Below are 24,891 nucleotides of genomic sequence, written 5' to 3'. Positions count from 1 at the left end.
CAGCGAGCTGCAAGGGCCAGAATGTAAAAGGAACCGGCGAGATACAAGGACTAGTGTGGTACAGGGACCGGTAAGCTGCAGGGGCCAGCGAGCGACAAGGACCAAAGTGCAAAAAGGGGCCGGCGAGTTACCAGGACCAGTGTAATACAGGGGGCGGGGAGCCGTAAAGGCTAGCGTGGTCCAGGGAACGGCGAGCTTCAGGGGCCAGCGAGCGCCAAGGAACAAAAGTGCAAAAGGGACCGTCGAGGTAACTGGACAAAGATAACTGTACCACCACCGTGGTCCAGGGACCGGCGAGCTTCAGGGGCCAGCGAGCGACAAGGAACAGAGTGCAAAAGGGACCGGCGAGGTAACAGGACAAAGACTACCACCGTGGTACAGGGATCGACGTGCCCACGTAGCCCAGCTTAAGTCGCTATATTTAAAACGTTTTTTTTTCAAGATGGCTGAAGATTGACCATTTTGACTTATAGTGTGGAGCACGGGAGATGTTCAGTACCCTTCAAACGTCAGACAGGCTATTCTGTTATTATTATGCAGTCAGGTAATTTCAGTTCTGCTTCATAATACATTATCGATAGAAAAGGAAGAATGCAAATGCAACTCTTTTCTGTGTTTCGCTGAACCAAGTCAAAAATTTCTTTCAGCAGTTTAAAATAGTACCTCTAACATTTTGTTAATGGTTTTCCCTGTTATTCAATTCTGACGCCGACTGTCGGGATGTGACATAAGCCATGCCTGTACTTTGTAGAGACGGGCTACACATGAAACCAAGTAAAATGTTATGAAGGAAAACCCATAACGCAACACCAACATCCATCCTCACCTACAAATCGTCGGAATGAATGTTCTGATGATCAAATTAAAATGAAGAAAAGACGTTGCTAAAATCATATAAAATAGTCTTTTATTTCTTCATTTGATGATAATTTTGTTTTGTAAGTGGGACCCATATTACATATAGCTCCAGTGATATTTCATGTATAAATGACAAGTAATGGTGATGAGGAAAAATAGATCACATGGCATCCACTAATGAAAACTTATATCATATAACAAACAATACCCCGTTTCTGATAACCAAAAAAGTAATCTGCTTAACCAGAGTTCACACGATACGATCTCTAGTATCCACTCATCCATTTCGAAACACAAGCTCTATTTCGTCAGCAATGGGATTTGTCGAATTCTACAGGACGTGTGAAATAGCTAGTTTCGACGTATTTCCAGTAGATCGACAGGTCGCACTCAACCAGTCGATACGACAAATCGCACCGAGATACCGTGGCTTTACTGAAAGCTTTCGCGTTTATATATAGCCACCTGTACCACAACACTAAACTCGCCTGACTTAATATTTCCCGTTGAATAATTTACATATGGATTTTCTCTGTTACTTAATATTTTATAGTGCCTCATGTACACAATTTCCATTGGTTTTTGTTTTTTATTCTGCTTTTCCAAGATTAAATATATTATATATTATTTATTTTAAATAAATTGAAAGATTAAATCTATTTCAATTAAATATGAATGTGTTCCATTCAAATTAACTGTACCTTTATCCAGAGCTATATTACATTGCATTACCCCACCCTTGAGAGTGGAATTCTTGTCATGCATGTTCAAACGTTTCTCTGGTTTAAGTTTCAACGCCATGTTCTGAAGTTAGTATACATCAGCAAAATAGTACATTCAAGCCATGTCCGGGAGCATACAGTATGGCCCAAATTTCCCCTTTTCTATAAACAGTGATTCCAGGGAATCTTTCACAAATTTTCCTGAATTTAAATTTCCTGTATTTTTTGTCAACTTATGACACGCTGTACATGTGAATTGTAACGCCATAAATTACATATTTATTTTAATTGCATGCATGGCGTTTACCGCCATGCTGAGAAGTTGTTCCGTTTATACACGACGCCGGACAGGTTAGCCCGGAGCTAACCACCGCCGTTCACCAATGTCAAATCAGTAGAACTGGATTCGAACCGACAACCTCATTCATAGGGGGTGCGATCTACTGGCTTGATAACGAGGCTTCGGCCGAAATGAGCCAGTGACGGCCTTTATTACTGAAGCCCATCCATTACCTGTTATGTGACTTGTTTTACGAGAAAAATTACGAAGAAATGAATTACATTTCCATGTTAAAAATGAACCTTGAGGTTAGGCGCATCACCAGCTGCATATCTGCAGCGCATTTTTAAAGGTATTTTTCAAAGGATCCCATCACTATAAAAATAAATTAGCATCACTTTTGGTCTTCTGTTGCGAACAATCGTCTTTTTTTTAACCTCAACACACTTTAGCCATACAACAATTAAATAAATAAGGGAAAACTTCATGTCCGCAATATCCAGCGATTTATCACTATAACACAAAGGGGCGCAACTCAAGCATCACACCGCGTCCTCACATAACCGACCATGTGCGCATCACAAGCTTTTCGCTTTCGCCTCCGTGACACAGCGTTGTCCTTTGTTCCATTCATACATGGCAAGAAATGCCAAAGTTTACTAGACATGCCGAAGTGTGCCATCCAGAAGGGTAGAATGTATAGGCCAGGTCATACGTAAACACAAAAAACGCCAGTCCAACTCCGGAACTAAATAACTCTTATTCACAGTACTTGTGCCGTTGTACCATAATCTGCAAGTGGATGTTTTTTTTTTTCGCTTAGTATGGGCTTGAGGATATCACCAAATTGAAAAATGAATGCCATGAAGATAAACATATGCAGAATAACCACACATCCACTTTCCTCCATGTGTACATTTCGGTTGCCATGTTATAATCCAGACCTAAGTTTAAAAATGGATCCATTCTGCAAGATGAATGGAAATGCAAATGCAAACATTATCCATGTATTTCTAATTTCTTGTGAAGGCAACATATTTCCGTCTGTACAAAACTAAAACAATCGTATGTCATGCTGCTTCAGCATATTGTATGAGTCAGTCTTCAAGACGAAAGAACGGGTATTCAAGGCAAACATTTGTCCTGTTTTTTCCGATTTCCATTGAAGGCACTTTCTTGTGACTATAAAAATGAACGGCGAAAAAATCCTGCTGTCTCAGAATAGCACCGGTATATGAATAATTAGGCAGTATTTTTATCACACTTTAAGTATCACACAACATGATCTTAAATCAGGCCAAATTATATGGAAGTGTTACTGATACACCGCGTGTCATTTCCGCTTCACCTGCACACACTGCGCGTGTAATTTCCGCTTCACCTGCACACACTGCGCATGTCTTATGTACATATCTCAAATGGACTATATTTCTCAGGGGATAAAACCATCACGCCATCTCTGAGTGTGTAGTGATGTAGGGATTTGTTGCATAGTATTCCACTTCTTTTCTAACTGATGATTCTCTGTCCAACTCGTCTTCCGTCTGCTTAGTCTGCACATTGTTTTCAAGGTCGTTTGAAAGTGACTTGGATTTCTTTCCGCATCTTTCGGCAATTTCCATCATGACCAGAAGTACAACCTTTCAAGAACAACAAAAACAGAGAAATCTATTTAATGGTCAGTGACTGTTGAATGAAAAAACAGTATTGGGGTGGTCGGAAATCCAAGTGTGCATTTAAAGAAAAATACAACACTAGATCAAATGAGAGGCCCACCTCTCGGCCCACATAACTAAGCTGGCAATATTTGTTGTTAGCTATGTATTCACACACTATCCTTCTAATGGCACAGAAGAGATCTCTAATTCTGCAAACCTCCTCCCTAAATCTCGCGGCAAACGGTGTGTTTGGCCAACAGGTTTCGCTTAAACTCCAAGGACGTACTTATGCAGTAGTTCAAAGCTTAGTGCGTGATCCAAACGCGTGCGGTCTTTTCATGAGTGCTCCCCTCTAAAAGACTCAAAGACACCTGTTTTTGTGGCACACAACTTCAACAAAGTGAGGACAGCACAGCCGAAACGACCTATTTCCAGGTTTGTAAAGGCATCGAATTCAGAGCGATTTAGGCGAAGCAAAGGCCGGAACATGGCCAAACGATCTCAGAGTACTCTTGTAGTGCATCCCTATCCGGGCTTCTCCCTAACTGGATAATGAAGAATGATCCATTCACGGCACAACTGCTGTTCATCCAACTGAATTTTTGCTGACGTATTTGTGTTTGCACGTGGGCACGCCCAATGACGTGACTACTAAAATGATGAATATGATCTTTTAGATTTGACCTCTCCAACAAAATACAGGTCATTGGACGGCCTGGAAGCAGGCGTGTCTTCTGGATTCGATTTTACGAAAATTCTGTAAAGTTCTGTAAGTGCCCACGTCATTTCACACAAAAACTTAAGTCAACTAATGCTGAAGCATGATAAATATGTTTCTTAATCAAATGTCTTTTGTGATATTTGGTAACACAAGTCCCAGATTTTAGTAAGACTGATGGTCTATCGCTTACCACGACTGCGCATGCAAGGGCTGTGTACGTCATACAGAGCTGAAAACCAACACTCGTGAGGAGTACGCCGCCGATAGATGGTCCGATGAAGTCACTGTCAAACAGATCACGCAAGTCGTAAATTATGAAAATGATAACTGAAAAATTTACTGACCGAATGAATATCAGTTCGCATAATGGCATGCAGAAACCCTGACCCTGTTCCCCAAAACATCACTTATGAATGCATAAATAATCAACGGTTTTTCAGTTACATTTTTACTACAAGTAATGAAACCATGGAATTTGTGCATCTCATTTACAGTTTATTTATTTATTTGATTAGTGTTTTAGGTCGTACTCAAGAATATTTCACTTATACGACGGCGGCCAGCACAATGGTGGGAGAAAACCGGATACAGCCCGGGGGAAACTCACGACCATCCGCAGGCTGCTGGCAGACTTTCCAGCCATTTACAATGAAAGACACTAACTTCTTCATTTTATCGCTATTTAGTGTGCAACATAAGTCTTTTTCACATATATGACATGAACATATTTAAGGGTAAAAGTAACAGAAGAACCCGGTTGAAAACGAGGCTTAAGCTGACGACATTCAGGATAACTCTCCAGTTAGAGGGGGTCATTTTGTACTCCTAAACTTGAAGTTAAGAATAAAGGCTAGATCAGGGAGTCCTCCGCGCTCATTACTCAAGCCTGTAATATCATTGGTCGGGATGGGGTAGTGTATGGATTCCATGTGGCCATAATACCCGTATGTTTGGCAGGTATATATGAAATACTGGTTTCGCGTTGGAACATAAGTCCCAGCTACAACGGAGGCCGGTTTCCTCCAGCAATATTGCAGATTACCATCAAACTGGTGTAACAGCACAAAACCATTAATCAAATACTGCAAATCAAATGAAATCAAAACAGCGTGTTTAAAATGAAACATATATGTGCATACTCACCCCAGTGCGTTCATAGAACTCCACAACCCAGCCACTACTCCGTACGTGTTCACATTCTCCTCAAAGCCAACCGTCCTTTAAATGTAAAATAATGTGAGATAATGATTTAATGTGAAATACGAACATTGCCCACTGTTCGGCTATTCCATGTATATGAGAACATCGTCCTTTAAATATGAGATACTAGTAATGTACAAACCCCCACCCACTACCTGCATTCATTGTTCGTCTGTTCTACCCTACCCATTTATATCTTATTTAAAATGTGAGATTCCGATTAAATGTGAGATACTAATAATGTACCATCGCCGCCTACTACATATACTCACTGTTCCTCTGCTCTATCGTACACATTAATATTCTCCTCAAAATGTGCAGATTAAATGTGAGATAACAATAATGTACCATCCCAACCAACTACATATACTCACTGTCCGGCTTTTTTACCGTACACATAAACATCCTCCTCAAAATGTGCAGATTAAATGTGAGATACCAATAATGTACCATCCCAACCAACTACACATACTAACTGTTCGACTGTTCTACCGTACACATATACATCCTCCTCAAAATGTGACATGCAGGTTAAATGTGAAATACCAATAATGTACCATCCCCACCTACTACCTGTATTCACTGCTCAGCTGCTCTAGGGTACACGTGCTCATCCTCCTCAAAATGTGACATGAAGATTAAATGTGAGATACTTTTAGTTCAGCTACTCCGCTTTATATATCCCCATTCTGTTAAAATGCAACCTTATTTTAAATGCGAGATTGTAATGTACAGTGCCCAGCTCCTCTGCAGGTATTAAATGCAAAAACTGAAAGCCATCAACTAATAAGGTTCTTAACTATTGGTTATTCTGCCATATGCTTTAAAATGAGGGGTAGATTCCATACTTACTCAGCCAAGTCGAGGAAGACGTCGAATGACGGAATGATCGCCAGACTACAACTGATTCCCAACAGACAGAGGGACACAACGTTTAGCCACAGTTGACTGCCAAGAGAGTTAAATTTATTTATTTATTTATTTATTTATTTAATTTGTCGTTAACGCCGTATTCAAGAATTTGTCCGAAGTGAGCGGATGAAACCAAAGGACACGATGAGGACAAAAGTACCTGGACGAAACCGATTTATCCGGAAGAAACCGAACTGCCCAAGATAGGTTACCACGATTCGGCAGATACTGCTCAAAATTTTTGACATGAAGACCCAGCCAAATTTGCGCTAGAGCTGGATTTGAGCTTGCAACATCATGGTTAGTTGATGATCGGCTGACGCAAGAAAAGTACCATAGCCAAATGTCTGACAAAGCAAGTTGACAAACCATTCAATTCATGTAAAGTTGAAATATATTTAGAAAAACAACTAGGTCATGAGCCTAGATCATGCTTCTAGATCATTACCTGCATACTTTGCTTACTTTAAATCCTTTCTCAGTCCATTCGATGGTTGAAAATTGGTGAAGGCCACATTTATTTATTTACATGATTCTTGTTTTACGTCGTACTAAAGAATATTTCACTTATACGACGGCGGCCAGAATTATGTTGGGCGGAAAATTGGCAGAGCCTGGAGAAAATCCACGAACATCCGCAAGTTGCTGACACAATTCCTGCGTGCTACCCGACAGGTAGCCAGCTCACAGCGATCGCATCAATGACAGACGCTTGAGCCATTGCGCTGGGGGCCTCGGAGGTCCAACGTCTAGATTTATAGCGGTGCTTTACGCCGTACTCTCAAGAATAAAACGTCTAGATATAAAGTTGGCAAATCTGGTAAACATTTCAGCGCTCTAAAGATTTATTTATTTATTTGAATGGTGTTTTTATGCCGTACTCAAAAATATTTCACTTATGCGACGGCGGCCAGCACTGAGGTGGAAATTGAAGAGTGCCGGCAGACCTTCCCACGCACGGGCTGAGAGGAAGCCAGCATGAGCTAAATTGAGGTCACAGCAATCGCAATGATGTGAGGCTCGTAACACCGTGCTGGCATGTTCATCTTCTAGGCCACGGTTACCCTCTCTAAGGAAGGGAATACGATAAGTATCGGTAAGCCCCATTACTGTAGATGTTGAAGTGAGTATATTCCAACTTACTTGTAGTCTGAACCCAGACCAAAGATGGGAGAAGGCCCCAACAGCAACAAGCTTATAGCCGAGAAAATAAAGCCAGGTATCAGTAATAACTTGTTGTCTTTCTGTGAACAGAAACAGAACGGAAACAACCTATTTAAACCTAGTCGGTGTACTGGAACATAGTCAGCCACGTAGGACCTAGTCGGTGTCGTAGAACAATCTGAGTCTCGTAGAACCTCACAGAAACGTCATAGTTAGTCTCGTAGAACTTATTGAGTCTCGTAGAACCTAATCAGTCGCGTTCAACCTAGTCAGTATCGTGAAACCTAGTAGGCGCTGTAGAGCCTACTCAGCCTATTAGAACCTAGTAAGTATCGTAGAGCCTAGTCAGTTTCCGTTGAAGCTAGTCAGTCTGGTATAACTTTGTCCATGTCTTTATAGCTATTCAGTATTGTAGAACACTGTAAGTGTCGTGGAACCTAATCAGTTTCGTAGATCAAAGGCGGTATCGTAGAACCTAGTCAGTCTATTAGAACCTGTTAAGTATCGTTCAACCTAGTAAGTATCGTAGAACCTAGTAAGTATCGTAGAACGTAGTCAGTTTCGTAGAACCTAGTAAGTATCGTAGAACCTAGTCAGTCCATGAGAACCTAGTAAGTATCGTAGAACCTAGTCAGTTTCGTAGATCCTAGTCGGTACAGTAGAACCTAGTCAGTCTATTAGAACCTAGTAAGTATCGTAGAACCTAGTCAGTCCATGAGAACCTAATAACTATCGATGACGTCATGTGTGTGAATGCTGCTCGTTTTTATATGTATTCTGAACTTTTTTATTGGACTGTCCGCAAGGCACCAGGTAGCACCAGGTCCTCTCAGCAATAAACTGCGTGTCTATTACCTTAAACATCCGCTAAGATACAAAATAAGTGACATACCCACGATTCCGTTGTTTGATACTTTCATAAAAGATTGTACATCCCTTTTTTTCTGGGAAACTTTATTCTGAAGTAACGCCTCTGTGTTTGTCGTTGTAGTAATGACAAAAAAAACGAGGCTACATATATTTGTGCAAGGAGGCTCTGATGCTCAGTTTTACACATAGGCAAGAGGAGTATGAGAATTTTATACAACAGTACAAATAATTATAATATAATTAAAGACGCACAGCATAGAAATTAACACCAGAGCAGTGAAGACAGTGTGGAAGTTGGTAAATGGTCACACGTAGCAGGTGAAATACGACCCCCCTGTCAGTTTACCTCAGTTAGCGTTTTATTCTAACTTTTCATGTAAATGCATAGTGAATAGTGGTAATTTACACACCCCTTAGCACCGTGGCTTAAGCAGAATTAGGTAAAAAAAACGCAGTGATATTATCTGCAATTTATTAGACGTCAATGATCTAGAATTAAAAAAGTCCATTTTGTCAGAAACTGTAAAATGAAGTAAGCGTCAGTAGAAAGACCACTGAAAATACATGTGAAAATACCTAACTTTTTAAAATCTTTTAATCCCCTTTAACTTCCCTCCCCATGCCCCATCCCTTACAAATAGATTAAGAATTGAAGAAAACTATTAGAAGTGGCATTTTCCACCATACTGTTACCATCTTATCGGCCATTCTCCCCCAGAGTGGCGCCGTCAAGGCGTAAAAAGCTGACATCAGTAGAAATATGAGGCCTACGATACTGGGGGACAAACTGAACTGAGGAAAGAAATGAAAAAAAAACAGTGATTAACAGAAGATCAAAAAGATTCAGTTTAAAATTTGCACACAAATATATTATTTTGTACCACCTATCGTTTTCCATTTTTCGCTTACATACAACACGTAAATATACAATACAATTTTGAACGTATTTATTTATCGATATCACTGGATTTTTATGCCATGCTCAAAATTACATACACTATTCATTTTTCACTCAAACCACAGCCGCCATATTTTGGGTGGAGGAAACCTGACACAGCCCGGGTGAAAAACGGCGAATAAGAACTGGATTCGATCTCATGGCATCATGGGTTCAACGCATGTGATACACGTCTTAAACCCCTGCAGAAATGAGATCTCTTGAAGGGCTTGAAATTAAACACTGATAACTATAAACGTTCGCTTATCAGGACAACTGTTTTAATCGTTCTGTACTTACTTCGTTAAGCCGTGGGGCTAGAGTCGGGTCAAGGATCGACCAGATAACGGAACCAACAACAACAACAATATTCATGACAACAATGGACGGCATTTTGAGCAGGTTCATAACAGAGCCCTCTCCTTCACCTTCGTCCACCTCTGTGAGAGAAACCAGAAAAAGGAAAAATTTACGAATGCGGAAATCAGAGTGTCAGTATTAGTATCACTGGGCTTTTATAAATCCGAAGTACATGTATACGAACAGACCTCATTCCAGACAGTAGAAAGAAATAAAGGGGAAACGGCAAACAAATAAAGGGGGAAAGAGCAAAGAAATAAAGGGAAGATGACAAAGAAATACAGAGGAACGGCAAAGAAATAAAGGGGAAATAGTAAAGAAATAAGGGGGAAAACGGCAAAGAAATGAAGTCGAAACGGCAAAGAAATAAAGTCGAAACGGCAAAGAAATAAATAAAGGAGAGGCGGCAAAGACATAAAGGGGAAACGGCAAAGACATAAAGGGGAAACGGCAAAGAAATAAGGGGAGTGGGGGGGTGCAAAGAAATATGGGGGGAAACGACAAAGAAATAGAGGGGAAACGGCCAGCAAAGCTCCAATGGAACTAATACACTTTTATATTCTTTTGAACAAACATCACAGACAAGTTTTAGGGCTTTATTTCAATTCACTTTCGTTTAGAAAAATGAAATACCCAGCTTACCTTCCAGTTCCGGTATAAAACAGTAATTAATCGGGACTGACGCCAGAATGAGCCCTCCAACAACGACGAACGGTAAATAGAACCCTCCCACCTGAAACATTGAGACAATGACACAATAGAGGGAGAAATTCCAGACAACATGGATCTCCAAAATAAATATTGGTTATTGTAAATGAAGCTGTTGGCAGAGGTGTCATTTGATCTGGAAATTATCCACGGACTACGTCTTAATTGATTTATTTATTTATTTGATTGGTGTTTTACGCCGTACTCAAGAATATTTCAATTATACGACGGCGGCCAGCATTATGGTGGGAGGAAACCGGGCAGAGCCCGGGGGAAACCCACGATCATCCGCAAGTTGCTGACAGACCTTCCCACGTACAGCCGGAGAGGAAGCCAGCATGAGCTGGACTTGAACTTGAACAGCGACCGCAATTGCTGAGAGGCTCCAGGGTCATTACGCTGCGTTAGTGCGCTAACCAACTGAGCCACGTCTTAATTGAATGTTACTTGAATGTTTTAATTGAGTGCCATGCCTTGAATATCGACTGTAATCACTGAATCACGGAAAACTGATGACCGATTCTCTCTTATTTATTTATTTATTTATTTGAGTGGTGTTTTACGTGGTGCTCAAAAAATATTTCCACAAATATACCACGACGGCCAGCATTATGGTGGGAGGAAACCAGGCAGAGCTCGGGGGGAAACCCACGACCATCCGCAAGTTTCTGAAGGCCTTCTCACGTACGGAAGGAGAGGAAGCCAGCAATGAGCTTGACTTGAACTCACAGCGACCGCATTGGTAGGAGGCTCCTGAGCCATTGCGCCGTGCTGGAGCGCTAATGACTTCCTCGGCCGCGGAAGCTCCCGTCACCCTTACAAGGTACCATCTATATTTATCATTTACATAATATTTATCATTTATATATTTCTTACACATCCCTTTGAGAACTGGTGCTTTAAGTTGTTGTTAACCCATACAATGTGTAACACTGGTACATTCTTGAGGATACAAAGCTCTGATCCAAGTACATCTACCTTGACAGGATTTGGTGTCAATTCGTGTATTTTTGGAGTTTTCCGGTAATATAGCACTAAATACATGTATAGCGGCATTTCAGACAGCTACAAGAACTTAAAATGTTTGGGACAAGCATTCAGGTAGATATAGAAATGGTACCCATGTACATACCTCATATAAGAGGCCCCCTAGAGCCGGCCCTGCCATGAACCCCAGCCCTACAAACACCTCCATAATGCCCTGTCAATACAGATAATTAGGTTATTAGAAGATTTATTTGATTTATTTATTTGATTGGCATTTTACGTCGTATTGAAAGATATCTACCTTATGCAACGGCCAACCTGCGGGTGGTCGTGGGTTGCCCTCGGTCTCAGCAGGGTTTCCTCCCACCATAATGCTGGCCACAGTCGCACGTTTGAAATATCCTTGAGTACCGCGTAAAACATCAATCAAATAAATTACGACGGCGGCAAGCTTTATTGTGGGAGGAGACCGAGCAGGGTCCGAGACAAACCCACTACCATCCGTAGGTTGCTGGAAAACCTTCCCATGTACGGCCGGTGAGGAAGCCAGCATGGGCTGGACTTGAACTCACAGTGACCATATTGGTAAGAAGCTCCTGGGCCACTGCGACGCTGGCGCACTAGCCACCTCGGCTACGGTGGTCTCATGCATCAAAGTTAAAGAAAAGAGCTGTTTTTGTTTTTCGTGTGTGCTTGTGGGTTTGAATGCTTTTTCTGGAATCTGTAAAGTTTCCTCTTTCGAATACATGCCACTGATAGCAATTCGATGGCCATACTCATACTTACAAAAACAGTAGCCACACTGTTTGGAAATTCATTGAAGGAAAAGGCGTATCCGGCAGTTTGTAGGGCTGCACAACCTATGGCTAAGACAATCCGGAGGGAGAAACAGAGGGCAATGAAGGCGGTGCCGCCGTCGTTATCTACTGGGACGTACTGTAGGAATCTGCAAAATAACAGTTTGTACCTTTAATAACAGAATGTATGAAGTCATTCACAAGTTAACGATATTAAATTTTGCATACTGGGATGTATGGAGATATACAGGAGTGGATGCTATTCACGTGCTGACGATAGAAACGGCGTCGTACTTGTAATATGATGCGATTCACGTGCAAACGATAGAAATGACGTCATAAGTCCTAGCCTTAATCTTATTAATTTGTTTATTTGATTGGTGTTTAACACTGTACTCAAAAATATTTCACTTATACGACGGCGGCCAGCATTATGGTGCCTTAAATCTTAATAATCTAGGCGGCAAAACAGATATTCGTATTTACCTGCCATCAAGCAAACTCTATGCGTTCCGGTTCAATAATCGCTGACCAATTTTCAAATCAACATTCAACACAAACCACAGACCCAAAAAATGAAGTAAGAAATTATGACGGATTCATCCATAACAAAGTTCAAAGTCTTAGCTAATTCTAAATCACCAATTTTTAGGACTATTTTTTTCACCAATCAGAAGACTACTATTTATATGCCGGCCACACTTTCGCTCTCACCTCCACTCGCATTTTATGCGTTTACTTGTTCTTTAAATGCATTATAGATGCTACTCCATTTGGTTTTTAATTCACGTTCCGTTCACGTTATCTCAAAAATGCACATTTTTGCTAGTATAAGTAGCAAGTAGTATAAGTGTTTATTATTTTTTCTTTTTTGTTGAATCAGCCTAAAGTTACTGTGGCATTGTCGATTTCGCGCGTGAAGTTGCACTCCAGCTTTAACCACCTTTCAAACCTCGGCCAAAACATTTTACCTATTTCACACTGGATAAATAAATGTTCACAAACGTCATCATCTTTTCTGCCAATTTTGTACAGATAAGATCTTGTAGGACTTATCAGGTGCAAAATTTTACATTGAAAACCTCTTAACTTTATATGTCTAGTACTTTAGAGGAGAGATAAGAAAACACTTTTACATGAATATCATTTAGCTGTAAGATATGCTCCCACTTACTTAGTATTTGTGTATCACTTACTGTCGTTAAAAATGTCATAAAGAAACACGTGTACACCGCTTTTGCTTAAATAGAAAGCTGTAGTACACAGGGGAGGCAGGTGAAAGCACGTCTGTATTGAGTTTTATATCAATTAGCAACTCAGTAGTATTAGTATAATTTATAATAATATTATTATTACAATAATACTATAATATTAGAATATTTTTCAATAATTTATTGTAATCTAAAAATGTATTCCTTTTAATATTTAAGAATTAGCCAACATCATAAATCACCAGGATTTAAAGATTATCCAAATTCTAAATTCCCATCTTTAAAGACTTACCAAAAATAAAATTGATCCAATTTAATGTCTTAGATAAACCCTAAATTACCAATTTTAAGTCTTACAAAAATACTAAGTTATTAACTTTAAATAATGTGACAATTCCTAAATTAAAAATTATAAAGAAGTCATATCTTTGTATTTTTATAATAGGCCAACAGGCCTTGGGCGTATCCACATTGTCAACGGTCTTGGACAACGATTTCAGCAAATTGTAGGGAGGTTGTCGCCTTCTTTTTGATCGATTTTTTCATGGTTTTGTGACGCTGTACAAGTATTGGCCATCACCTTACCAGAGATTTCTATGTTTTTTCTTCAATATGGATTACCCTCAATTGTTTTGTTTACAAAGGAGACATCTGTGCAAACAATTTATTTTGCTTTCGTCTTCTCTTGGAAATGATTCCTTGTTCTTGTAAGAACATTTTATACTACCTTAGTCCCTTTTCGGGATTTTTCCGTGAGCTTAGATTTGCTGCAGCCACGTTCGACGGTGCACTTCATTTTGTAACACGCCAATATGGAGGCTTGATAATAAAGTTATATTTAATCTTACCTACAGGTGTGGAGTACTTTCTTTCCCCCAGGGGTAGGTGACAGTTTCAAAGGTCTTTTGCATGGCTTTCATTTATAACACGCCGGCTTGATGCAGAGGAGAGAGTATGAAACCATGCACAATATCTCTGTCTCAAACATCACAACATGAGGTATTAAAGTGAGCAAAGACACCGAATAGAAGTATTCAACATCCTGCGGATTTCACTTAACCAGCCTGCAATTGCGTTTTCTCTCCAGACCACTTGACAAATAAGGTCGCTGGTGCGAATACAGAGGTCAGTGGTGAGAATCCAGAGATCGCTGGTGTAAATCCAGAGGTCGATGGTAAGAATCCAGAGGTCGCTTGTGTAAATCCAGACGTCGCTGGTACCAATACAGAGGTCGCTCGTGAGAATCCAGAGGTCGCTGGTGCGAACCCAGCTCTTGCTAGCACAGCACTGGTTTTGCGCCTGTTTGGCTCGTACTGCTCAACCCATAGATTAACGCCCCGTTGTATAAGTGAACTGGGGTTGCATGAGACACCGACCAAAAAGATGAATTGATATTTTCAGCTGACTTACCCGAATAGAATGGTACAAGCTCCGCTCCAAAACCCTCCCGATAAGTACATGAACCGGCCTCCGATAGTCGGCAGCTAGAGTTCAGGATCGCAAAATAAACGAGTGAGTATATGAACGAGTACGTTATCGAATAAATGAGTCGGATAGCTAGTGAGTAAATAAGTTAGGCAGGCAGCGAGTAGATGGGTTCCACAGCTAGTAGATAATTGACCCATTCAGATAGTGAGTAACTGAGCGAACCAGCCGCTGAAAAATAAGCCGGTAAACTATTCTATAAATGAGCGAGACAATTAATGAGAAAAGGAGCGAGCCACCTAAGGTGTGTAAATGAGTGAGTCAGCAAGTCCGTAAATGAGCGAGTTGGCAAGAACATAAATGAGTGAGTGGGCTAGTGGGTAAATGAGCGAGCCAGCTATGGTGTGCAAATGAGCGAGTCACGAGTCGAATAGTAGGTCTTGTCAGTGAGTAAATGAGCACCCAGAGAGTAAATGAGTTCCCATAGAGTGAGTAAATGAGCTCCCAGAGAGTGAGTAAATGAGCCTGCCAGTGAGTGAGTACATGAGCCTGCCAGTGAAAGACTAAATAGGCCAATTAGCCTGTAAAACTCTCCTCTAGTAAGAGTTAATAATGACAATCGCGTATTTTTAAATAAATGAAGGTCTTACACATGTAATTTAAAAAAAAAATATAAATTTGACCTCAAAATAAGATCGTCAGGTTACGTCTACGTGATTCACAAGCAGTCAGTGGTATGCTAAACACCTTCGGCCTTTGTCACAAGACAAGGTTATAAGCTTGGAGAGCCATTGGAAACTAGTTCGTCTCACCCAGTTAATGTATATAGGTCATCAGTGCATTTATCTATAGCTGAATGCACGTGGGTAGGGGTTTTTTGGCCTCTGTACAGCCTAAAAATGCTCTGTGACAAAAACCCAAATACGTCTGGATCAGAGTAATTCAGAAAATTCCGATAACAATTGAGTATTAACAGTATTAATTAAATATTAACTGAATAATTTAAGAATTCACACACTCTGACATTTATTTCTGTTAAAAGTCTTCAGAAGTAAATTAAGGGCTATAATAAGATAGGCACTTCAGTTTTAAATCGCACTGGTCTTATTTAAATACAAAACATACTTACCAATTTCCCGCATATTGGAGCGAAAACGAACTGCGTCAAGGAATAGACTCCAAATATCCATCCTGATATAGAGTCACTGATGTTTTTGTTGTGAGCCTGAAAACAATACCAATAAGTGCATATGATTGATTTTTTTTTTGACAAGGTTGCTACTTCCTTACTCAGTTCACCAGCCCCGATAGTATAGTTGGAAGAACGTCCGTTTCGGGAGGCGGTAGATCCAGGGTCAATCCCGGGTCGCATCACACCTAAGGCTTTAAAAGAGGGAATTGTAGCTTCCTCGCTTGGCGTTTAGCATGAAGGGGATTGCGCAACGACAACGCAACCCGTAACAAGATAATGGCTCGGGAAGGGTCGCTTACTTACCTTCGGTAAGTCGTCTCAGTAAGTAGCACTAGATAAAAGAGCGATGGAAATCGCAAATTGCAAAAAAGAGGCACGTTACAAAGTTCCTCGCTTGTTGCAGAACGTAATCTGCTAGTGTCATGATTCACCTAGTTTCCGAGATATACTTAAAAAAATTCGCCCAGATGAAATAAAATCAATGTTTGAACGAAAATTTGTTCCAACAACAAGAATCTCGCATAATCAGACATATTTAGCGCAAGTATGACGTGGGAACCGAGAACCAGTCAGAATAATGATAACTGTTTTAATACTCCTCTGAGGTTCCTCAAAGAAAAACTACATCCAATTTTTACCAAACCTGGGAAGGCATTTGAATTAGTTATTGCTCGGAAACCGACGACCAACGACCAATGGAAATCCAAGAAATCGTTAAATATGCAAAACCTATCTGTCTGATATTTGTATAATCTGAGGTTACCTGCAATTTTTTTTTAGAAAGATCGGACAGTATTTAAAGCAATTTTTGCACAGAAAACAAAAGCCCATGTGGATCATGAAATTCATTGAATGTGGACATTTTACGCATGGATTGAGTTACGCGATTTAACCTGAAAAATTCCACTGATTCCTCTCTTTGTTAGTTTTCAAGACATCAACAGGCCGGATACACGAGCTCACGGATGCACAGAAAAGGAAATTCCCCTCTTGAAATGAGCGGGTATAAAATCACAATGTCGTGTAAAATGAGTATACGTCGTGTTTGGCAATTTTTCACCATCACGTTAAGGAGTCATTAGGTGTGTGTAGATAAAATCTTCGTTTGTTCTGTATTACGTCAGTCACTCTCATCCACTTTTGGATAATAAGTAGTAATATTTTCGCCTCGGTTTAAGAAACTTCGCTCATAAACATCGCAAACAATGAAAATGAAATGTCACCCTGTTACTTACCTCTTGCGGAAAAAATGGCGCCAGAAGGGAGAGGCAGCACGACGTCAAGAAATCGCTAAGCAACACATTGAGAAGGAGGAATTTCTGAGGCCCCGACAATCCACGAATGGAAAAAGTTCCTTCTGTAGAGCTTTCGCTAGTATCAGACGACTCAGAACTTGAGGCGCCATCTGTCGGCAGCTCCTCACCAGAAGCCGAGTCGCACGAGGGCGAGTTCGTATCACGAGGCGTGGCGGCCTGGACAATCTTCTGCACTGCGCCATAACCTCCACCGCGTTTAGAAGAGGATCCATGTTTATCATTTTCCAGAGGGGTCGCGGACTGCCTTGGTGTCTTGGGCTGCCTTGGGGTTGTTGGTGGCCTTGGGGTCGAAAGTGGCTTTGAGCTAGTGGGCTGCCTTGGAGATTGGGGTCGTTTTGGAACGGGTTTATGTCTACCAGTCGGCGCTACTATCCGTGTCTGTAGAGTTGGAAAGCTAGATGGCACTGTTGTGCTTCTCTGTCTGGCCAAATGCTTTGGGTTTAGATGGCGACGCGACTTCTCTGAACCTAAATGAATATTTTTCTCGACAGATCCACTTACTTTCGGCGTCGAACCGATGGCGCCATCTGGCGCGAGTTTCTCGGACTTGGGTATAAGCGGTGAGCTCTCGTCATCATCCTCGTCTACTGGTTCCATTCTGACGTGGACATCTTGCTCTCAAAGCTTTCATCACTTCTTTTCCTGTAACATAATGTATAAATAGTAGATTAACTTTTTCTGTTTATCTATGCATTTATTTGATTGGTGTTTTACGCCGTACTTAAGAATATTTCACTTATACGATTGTTATGATGGGCAGAAACTGGGCACAGCCCGGGGGAAACCTACGACCATTCGCAGGTTGCAGCAAACTTTCCCACGTACGGGTAACCTTTTCTATCAATCACTGCACATGATGGATTTATTCGAGTATTGCTTATACCATGTGTTTTTATACATTATTCCATTTTTTCTCGGTTCTCGAAAAAATAAATATGCATGAGTCACGGCCCAATCAAATTCCAGTTTATATGCACAAAAGCCGACAGGCACGTTAGTTACTAACACCGATAGGAGTTCAAGACAACATGGCACTGAAAAGCTGGTGTATGCGGTGAATGGAATACATTTATTTCAGACGCAAAAGAAGTGTTAGCGCCACAAATAACTCCCTGTAAATCGATTTGTTAAAGGTTATCGGGAGGTTGGGAGGGGGCGGTCATTTTGAGGTAAAATAGGCATGATAGAAATTAGCTGCACTTAGGCTACACCAGCTAACCAACTTCTTTCGCTATCACCGGTATTGCCTGACAGCACAGTAACTTTCCGCTGTCTGGTCGTGCCTATAAAATACATGTATCAACACCATTCACAGCATTGCTGTCTTTTATTATTGTGTCAAGGACTGAACATTTGTTTTAAAATAAGAAAATATACAGTGACAGCTGCCACTGAAGTATCATGCCGAAAACACCAAACTACCGAGATGACATTATGCTGACAATGGGTCAACCAATCCTGTTTCTTTACTCTAACCTGTTTCCTTGCTCTAACCTGTTTCTTTGCTCTAACCTGTTTCCTTGCTCTAATCTGTTTCTTTGCTCTAACCTGTTTCCTTGCTCTAACCTGTTTCCTTGCCCTAACCTGTTTCTTTACTCTAACGTCTCAGTGCTGAGCGCCAAGCGAGGCAGAAACAAGTATCATTTCAAAGTCTTTGTTTTGACGCGACCCAGGTTAATCCCTGGACTCCCGACTTCAAGGAAGACACTGTACTCTAAAAGAATCAAATTCAGAGAAATTATAACCCAAGATGTACATATACTTACGCATGGATCAAGCCGGTTTTCGAACTTGACCACATTATGAATCCGCGCACAAAATGTCAACACACTCGAACAAAATTTGGAGCAGTTATAACTATCCATGAATAAGAATTACGGAACTCATTACATGTCCAAAAACTACGCACGAGGTCATTGATCAGGTTGCTTTTTGAAAATTGATCTGCGGTTGCCCAAAATGAGCATGTGTACAAAATGCTATCAAAATTGGGCAACAGCGTGACAGATGAGCAGAAGGACACATATTAATATCCCTCGCTCTGCATTCGCGGAATGTTAGTGCACACCGATATCCAATTACGTTGTATTTATATTGAATCAGACGACCTTATTCAGTTAAGTAAAGCTAAATAGCATGTGATCTGTCCTTCGCTCACATGAATGACGCAGTGATAGGCACGGGAATGTACTGTTACTTGACGCCGGAGAGGGGTCAGGTGAATAGAGGACAAGGAGTAGTCTGGGCGAGGTGGTGTCGTTTACACTTGCACGCTATACATGATTGCTCTCGATCTACAGACTTATCGTAGAGATAACCGCGGGCAGGGGAACGCAACACGCCTTAACACAGTTTAATACCCCACTGGCACGCTTTTCGACTCCGTTATGTGTTTGTTAGAATGTAGGTAGGTCATGAAACACGAAAATAAATAAACCACCCAGCTAGGTAGGTAGTAGGTATATATATATACATGTGTGTGTGTGAGGACAAAGACTTACATGACATTATCGTCAAATTCAAAGAATGCATACACAAATATAAACATACTGTACATATGATTGGTGTTCTACGCCGTACTCAAGAATATTTAACTTATACGACTGCAGCCAGCATTAAGGTGAGAGGATACCAGGCAGCGCGCGGGAAGAAACGCACAAACATCTGCAGTTTGCTGGCAAACCATACTTGAGGTAAACTGCCAAGAGGCTGGATTTCACCGGTCACTCGTGACCATTTGCTAACCAGCCACATTGTCTTCGCTGCTCTGGTTTTACTCCTACATGCTGTTTTGTTTTCTATTGTACACATTTATATATTATTTTGGTATTATTAAACGCCTGTGTCCTTGGTTAGCGTACTAGTGCAGCCAGGAGCGTTTCATCAATGCCATAGCTGTGAGTACAAATCCAGCTGATGGTGACTTCAGAACGTGTGATGGGCTTTCAGCAACCTACGAAAGGTCGTGGGTTTCTCGCTGGCTCTGCCTGGTTTCCTCCCACCATAATGCTGGCCGCTGCCGTATACGCGAAATATTACTGAGTACAGCGTAAAACACCAATAAAATAAACAAGAAAATAAACAAAACAAAATCAATAAATAAAATAAACAAATAAAATTAACACATAAAATAAAACCCCTAATCCAAGAATACTTCATTTAGGCCTATATTTCGGCGGTCAGACTGGATGAAACAAACCCGACTGCCATTTGCCTGGTACCGGATAAATCCCATGCTTTAATGCCACATTTTAACCATAACTGCGCTTTGAAATAAAATACGGCCTCATCGGAGCAACATTTAAACCTACAATCTGTACTAATTGTCAGGTAGAGCTATTCGAAACCGCGGACATCCGGGTATTTGTCCTTTTACTCGCGTCAACACGCTTTACACTCGCTGAAACACAGACATGAGATCATTTTCCAAATAACATGGGCGTTAATGCAAAACTCTGCTTCACGGCCTTATAAGGCAAAAATCAGGCTTGACGTTTACAATTTATACATGCTGTGTACATTGTTCTGTTGTATTACAGACCATTATGTCTGGTTATTATCACCCGTACTTCTCTGAATGTTGTTCATTTGCCTGTATCCTTCCATGTTATCTTTCACCTCGTCGTCTGCTTGTCGTTTCCTTCTACGAGCGAAGTCCCCCGATAGTATTTATCCTCAATCGATGTTAACAGCCTACATGTATATCACTCAATCATGAAAATATAGCATTTTTCTAAGTCGGACATTCGAAAACCACTCGCAAACCATGAGGTCAATAATCGCAAGATCCATTTCCAAAACAACACAAGTTCCAAAAAGAATATGCAAGAAACAACACTGCAAATATTAACTACCCGTACATGCAGTTATGAAAACACACGCATTAATGTGCAAATGCCTTCCTGATTTTATTTCAACGAAGACGTGTTATCCATAAACGCATTACACGTATATGATGGGATTATACACGCACAGGCCTACGTTTTTTTTTATTAAAACATAGGCTGGCGTCCTTTTTGTAACCATAACATTTTCAGTAAATTTCCAACATTTTCTCAAAAACATTGGTGTTATATAGAAAACACGTCTCATGTCTACCATTTTAACATGTATATGCCTATATGGTTTGGCTGTGTAGGCATATCTATTTATTTGATTGGTGTTTTACGCTGTACTAAAAATCTTTCACTTATCCGATGGCGGCCAGCATTATCGTGGGAAGGAACCATACAACGTATATGTCTATTCTTGGCACGAGTGTAAATATTGCGAATACTTGATCACATGACTGGTAATGGCCGGTCCTTCATCCAGTTCCCACTGGCTCAAGTACGACGTATAATGTCTAGATGGTTGCCTCCGCTAAACCGTTCAGGATTGATTGTCTATGGTGTTTAACGCCGTACCGAAAGAATTGTTCACTTACATAACTGCAGTCAGGTTTACGAGTTGAGCAAACCAGAATATCTGAAATAACAAACCTATTTAGTTAGGTCATATATAGTCCGCATTATACCCCAGGATCACGCATTAATTCTGGTGGTCTTTGTGGCCGAGGGGATTGACATGCCTCAGTGGAGCAATGACCTAGCAGTCTCTCACCAATGCGGTCGCAGTGAGTTCAAGTCCAGCTCATGCTGGCTTCCTCTCCTGACGTACGTGGGAAAGTCTGCCAGCAACCTGTTCATTTAATCTTACATCCTGTTTCCATTTGGCAATGTCTTCATTAAAACTTATTCACTCATTCATTTATTCAATCTCTCTGTTTTCATTTAATCTTCTATATATTCTTAATCCTGCATTCATTGTGCAACTTGTTTATAATACATGTACGTTCGCTCGTTCATTCAATTCAGTCACACGCATCCTGACAGTAATAACTATCACCTTAATTACTAACACTGCTAACCAAAAATGGTTTAGCAAAAAGACACATTATTTCATGGTTTTCCACAATTTTTTTGCACGTGGCCTTCATACACGTGCCCCCTAGCATATAGCTGTATTCGACACGTGCTCGAACGTATTACTTTGACGGCTAATATCTCCAGGCTCGTAATATAAGCGGTATTACGTCACCATACACACTGCTTACCTTTACGGGCTACTTATACCCCCACGCCCTACTATATAAGCCTACTAAATGTATACAGTCGTATGTATGCAGCTTTCTGACATGGTTAACTATCTGTGAGTGTGACAGCTTTCCGAGCCGATATCTGTATATACATAGGCTTATATGCTGTCTTAGCTAGGTCTCAGCTCAATTACACGTCAATATATTACTTATTAGACGATATAACCTACGTTATTGCCACGTATAGACATATATCATGGAGGCAGGCCAAAACTAGATAATGGTTAGCCCCTGGGGCGGGGAGGAGTCATACTTTCGTTCAGGATCTGTATAACCTAAGCTTCGCGAACGTACCAACCTTGTATTCAGTACCATAGCCTGGTTTTTCGCCTTTATCAGTCTCCTGCCGTTTAGGAATGGAGCACTCGTGTTCCCAGTATACTGCAAGCATGTATACACAGCCGATTTACACGAGGCGTCCGTCAATGTGGGTCAGAGGTCGCGGCTCACGGATGGGCTTATGCACCACGTATATCCTGCACAACACAGCCTTGTGGAGGCCACTGCATGTGTTCAGCCCTTGAACACAGGGTCTGTAAAGCCACGATCACGATGTAGGGCTATAGCCAATCTAACTTCCTAGGAATGCGCCACTTGGAACTCAAATCCGCTTCAACCAAGACACGTCTTCTGTAATAAATCGACCGATAGTATTGACCTACACAACCTCAAATATGTGGCCGAGTTAAATGTAGCGGTAGACATGGCCTACGTAAACCGGTCAGCTTTGTCAGTCCGTAGGATATATGTATACATGCCTGTCGTGTGTGTGTTTACAATTGCACCCTGCACACTCTGTCACCGCTGAAAGTTGTTTCATCCGGGCCCTCTTCCGTCATGCTCACGCAACAAGCTTCTGCTTTCAACTAAACTCCTCGACAGCGCATGCTCTTTTTCATATTCTCACCTCGTTATCACTGACGTCAGCAGGTATTGCTGACCTTTCGTCCTTGTGGGGTCTTCGCGGTCGTGACTAGGTTTGGCACATCACAACTGGTCAGGATTTCCTTGCGCGGATCTAATTTTAAATGTGTATTGAAAACAAGAACGAAGTAGGACCCGTCTATAGCACTGAGCCATTCTCTACAAGCTATGACTAAAATGGAACGAATATACATATTAGGTAAAAATATATACGGAGATGGAAGGGTTTGAGAATGCTGGAAAATTTTCTGTAACATCTGTCCCAAGCCGATCACATGCCTGTGGTCTTTTTTAAGGTTTTGTTTGTGGATTACCGGTGGTAGCAGAGATATTCAAGTAGCGAATCATCCGCTGTGGGGAGTTGGATGGTCAACGCCGCATTATACCACCTCTTGTTCCATTTGTGTCATTGTGTCACAAATTATGAATAATGCTGGGAGATAAAAGTGGATTCTATTAGAGTATGCCTACTAGGAACTCTATCCAATCTGCGCAGTTAATAGGAGACCAATTTACCGATGGGACTGGAGATGTCATTATTATGAGTGAAGAGAGAAAGTGTTTTATTTGTACTAAACGGCATTTTATATAAATGTTATAGTACATGTTACGTTCTCGTTTTACATTCTATATGCTACAATATGCCTGTAAGTGTTTTAATAATTAGTGCGGATAGCAAAAAATTACAACTGTCTCTCAGTTTTTTCGAATAGTAAAGACATTTATATGTTGTTCATTAGATGGACTAACCTAAAGAGAAAGAGAAACAGTCCACACTCAAAAAATTAATCTGTTAATTTCAACAGAAAATCTGTTGTCTGGGTGATGCTAGAATGTATTTGGAGATTGCCGCAGATTGTTCTGTTAAATCATGCTGTATTAGTTCAACATAAAGATTATGTTAGATTAACAGGATATTATGTTGAATATGACAGAATACTGTGTTATAATAGCAGAATACATAACATTCTAGCATCACTCAGACAACAGATTTTCTGTTAAAATTAACATATCGACTTTTTTAATGAATTCCTGATCCAATTACGTGTCTATTGACTAATAGGAGCTCGACAGATGTCTCAAAAATTAGAAGAATTACAGTAGTCCATTATACTAAACCCCAGTCATACATTTTAACTGAATTACTGTGTTAGCCAGGCTGATTGGCAAATAAGCTAGACCATCGATGGAGTCAGTTGAGGATTGAAATACACGAGCGTGTCGTGTGATGTTCTGTGCAAGTTTAGAATGCCTGTATAATGTCCCCCTAATGCATCAAAACTAATAGAGAGCCAACCCTCCACCCCCACCCCCACCCCCTCTGCCAACAGTAACACAGGCCAAATCTGTTTATCTTTCTTTCCTGCCATAGCAACGACGTTTTGTGAACAACAAGACAATGATCATGATCAACCCAGCTTGTTCCCGATTCGCCATTGCTTGCACCAAAAGGTACTTCATTATTTTACCTGTCATGTGATGTACAGGTTGCATGCCCTGAGGGGACAATCG

At 40.9% G+C, this 24,891-nt stretch overlaps 1 protein-coding gene across 3 annotated transcripts; it reads right to left on the bottom strand.

Annotated features, from left to right (window-relative positions):
* Positions 1-2,742: 2,742 nt before the first annotated feature.
* Positions 2,743-23,247, bottom strand: LOC135463711 (MFS-type transporter SLC18B1-like). 3 transcript variants are annotated; one of them, XR_010443579.1, is made up of 15 exons: positions 22,754-23,247; positions 17,238-17,960; positions 15,940-16,035; positions 14,796-14,869; positions 12,164-12,323; positions 11,523-11,591; positions 10,325-10,415; positions 9,623-9,762; positions 9,079-9,177; positions 7,495-7,595; positions 6,292-6,387; positions 5,383-5,457; positions 4,430-4,523; positions 3,242-3,500; positions 2,743-3,208 (listed from the first exon to the last, which is right to left on the bottom strand). XR_010443579.1 is itself a non-coding variant. In XM_064741113.1 (14 exons), exons 2-14 carry the CDS (start codon positions 17,913-17,915, stop codon positions 3,309-3,311), a joined length of 1,965 nt encoding a protein of 654 aa, XP_064597183.1. In that variant the 5' UTR covers positions 17,916-17,960; positions 22,754-23,247; the 3' UTR covers positions 2,743-3,308. The 3 variants fall into 3 exon arrangements, 2 of the variants coding, with proteins under 2 accessions (XP_064597183.1, XP_064597184.1); XM_064741113.1 differs by having other exon boundaries at positions 2,743-3,500; XM_064741114.1 differs by lacking the exon at positions 22,754-23,247 and adding an exon at positions 19,085-19,269 and having other exon boundaries at positions 2,743-3,500.
* Positions 23,248-24,891: the final 1,644 nt, after the last annotated feature.

This window comes from Liolophura sinensis, chromosome 3 (genome assembly GCF_032854445.1).
Source record: "Liolophura sinensis isolate JHLJ2023 chromosome 3, CUHK_Ljap_v2, whole genome shotgun sequence".
NCBI lineage: Eukaryota > Metazoa > Mollusca > Polyplacophora > Chitonida > Chitonidae > Liolophura > Liolophura sinensis.
The sequence above is the reverse complement of the archived record's forward strand: the minus strand, read 5'-3'. Positions and strand labels throughout refer to the sequence as shown.

Coding starts and splice junctions, on each gene's coding strand:
- LOC135463711 (XM_064741113.1), bottom strand. CDS start 17,915: ATGGAACCAGTAGACGAGGATGATGACGAGAGCTCACCGCTTATACCC. Junction 7,596..9,078: donor GGAGAATGGCCGATAAGATG/GTAACAGTATGG, acceptor TTCTGTTCACAG/AAAGACAACAAGTTATTACT. Junction 5,458..6,291: donor GTCTTCCTCGACTTGGCTGA/GTAAGTATGGAA, acceptor TTACATTTAAAG/GACGGTTGGCTTTGAGGAGA.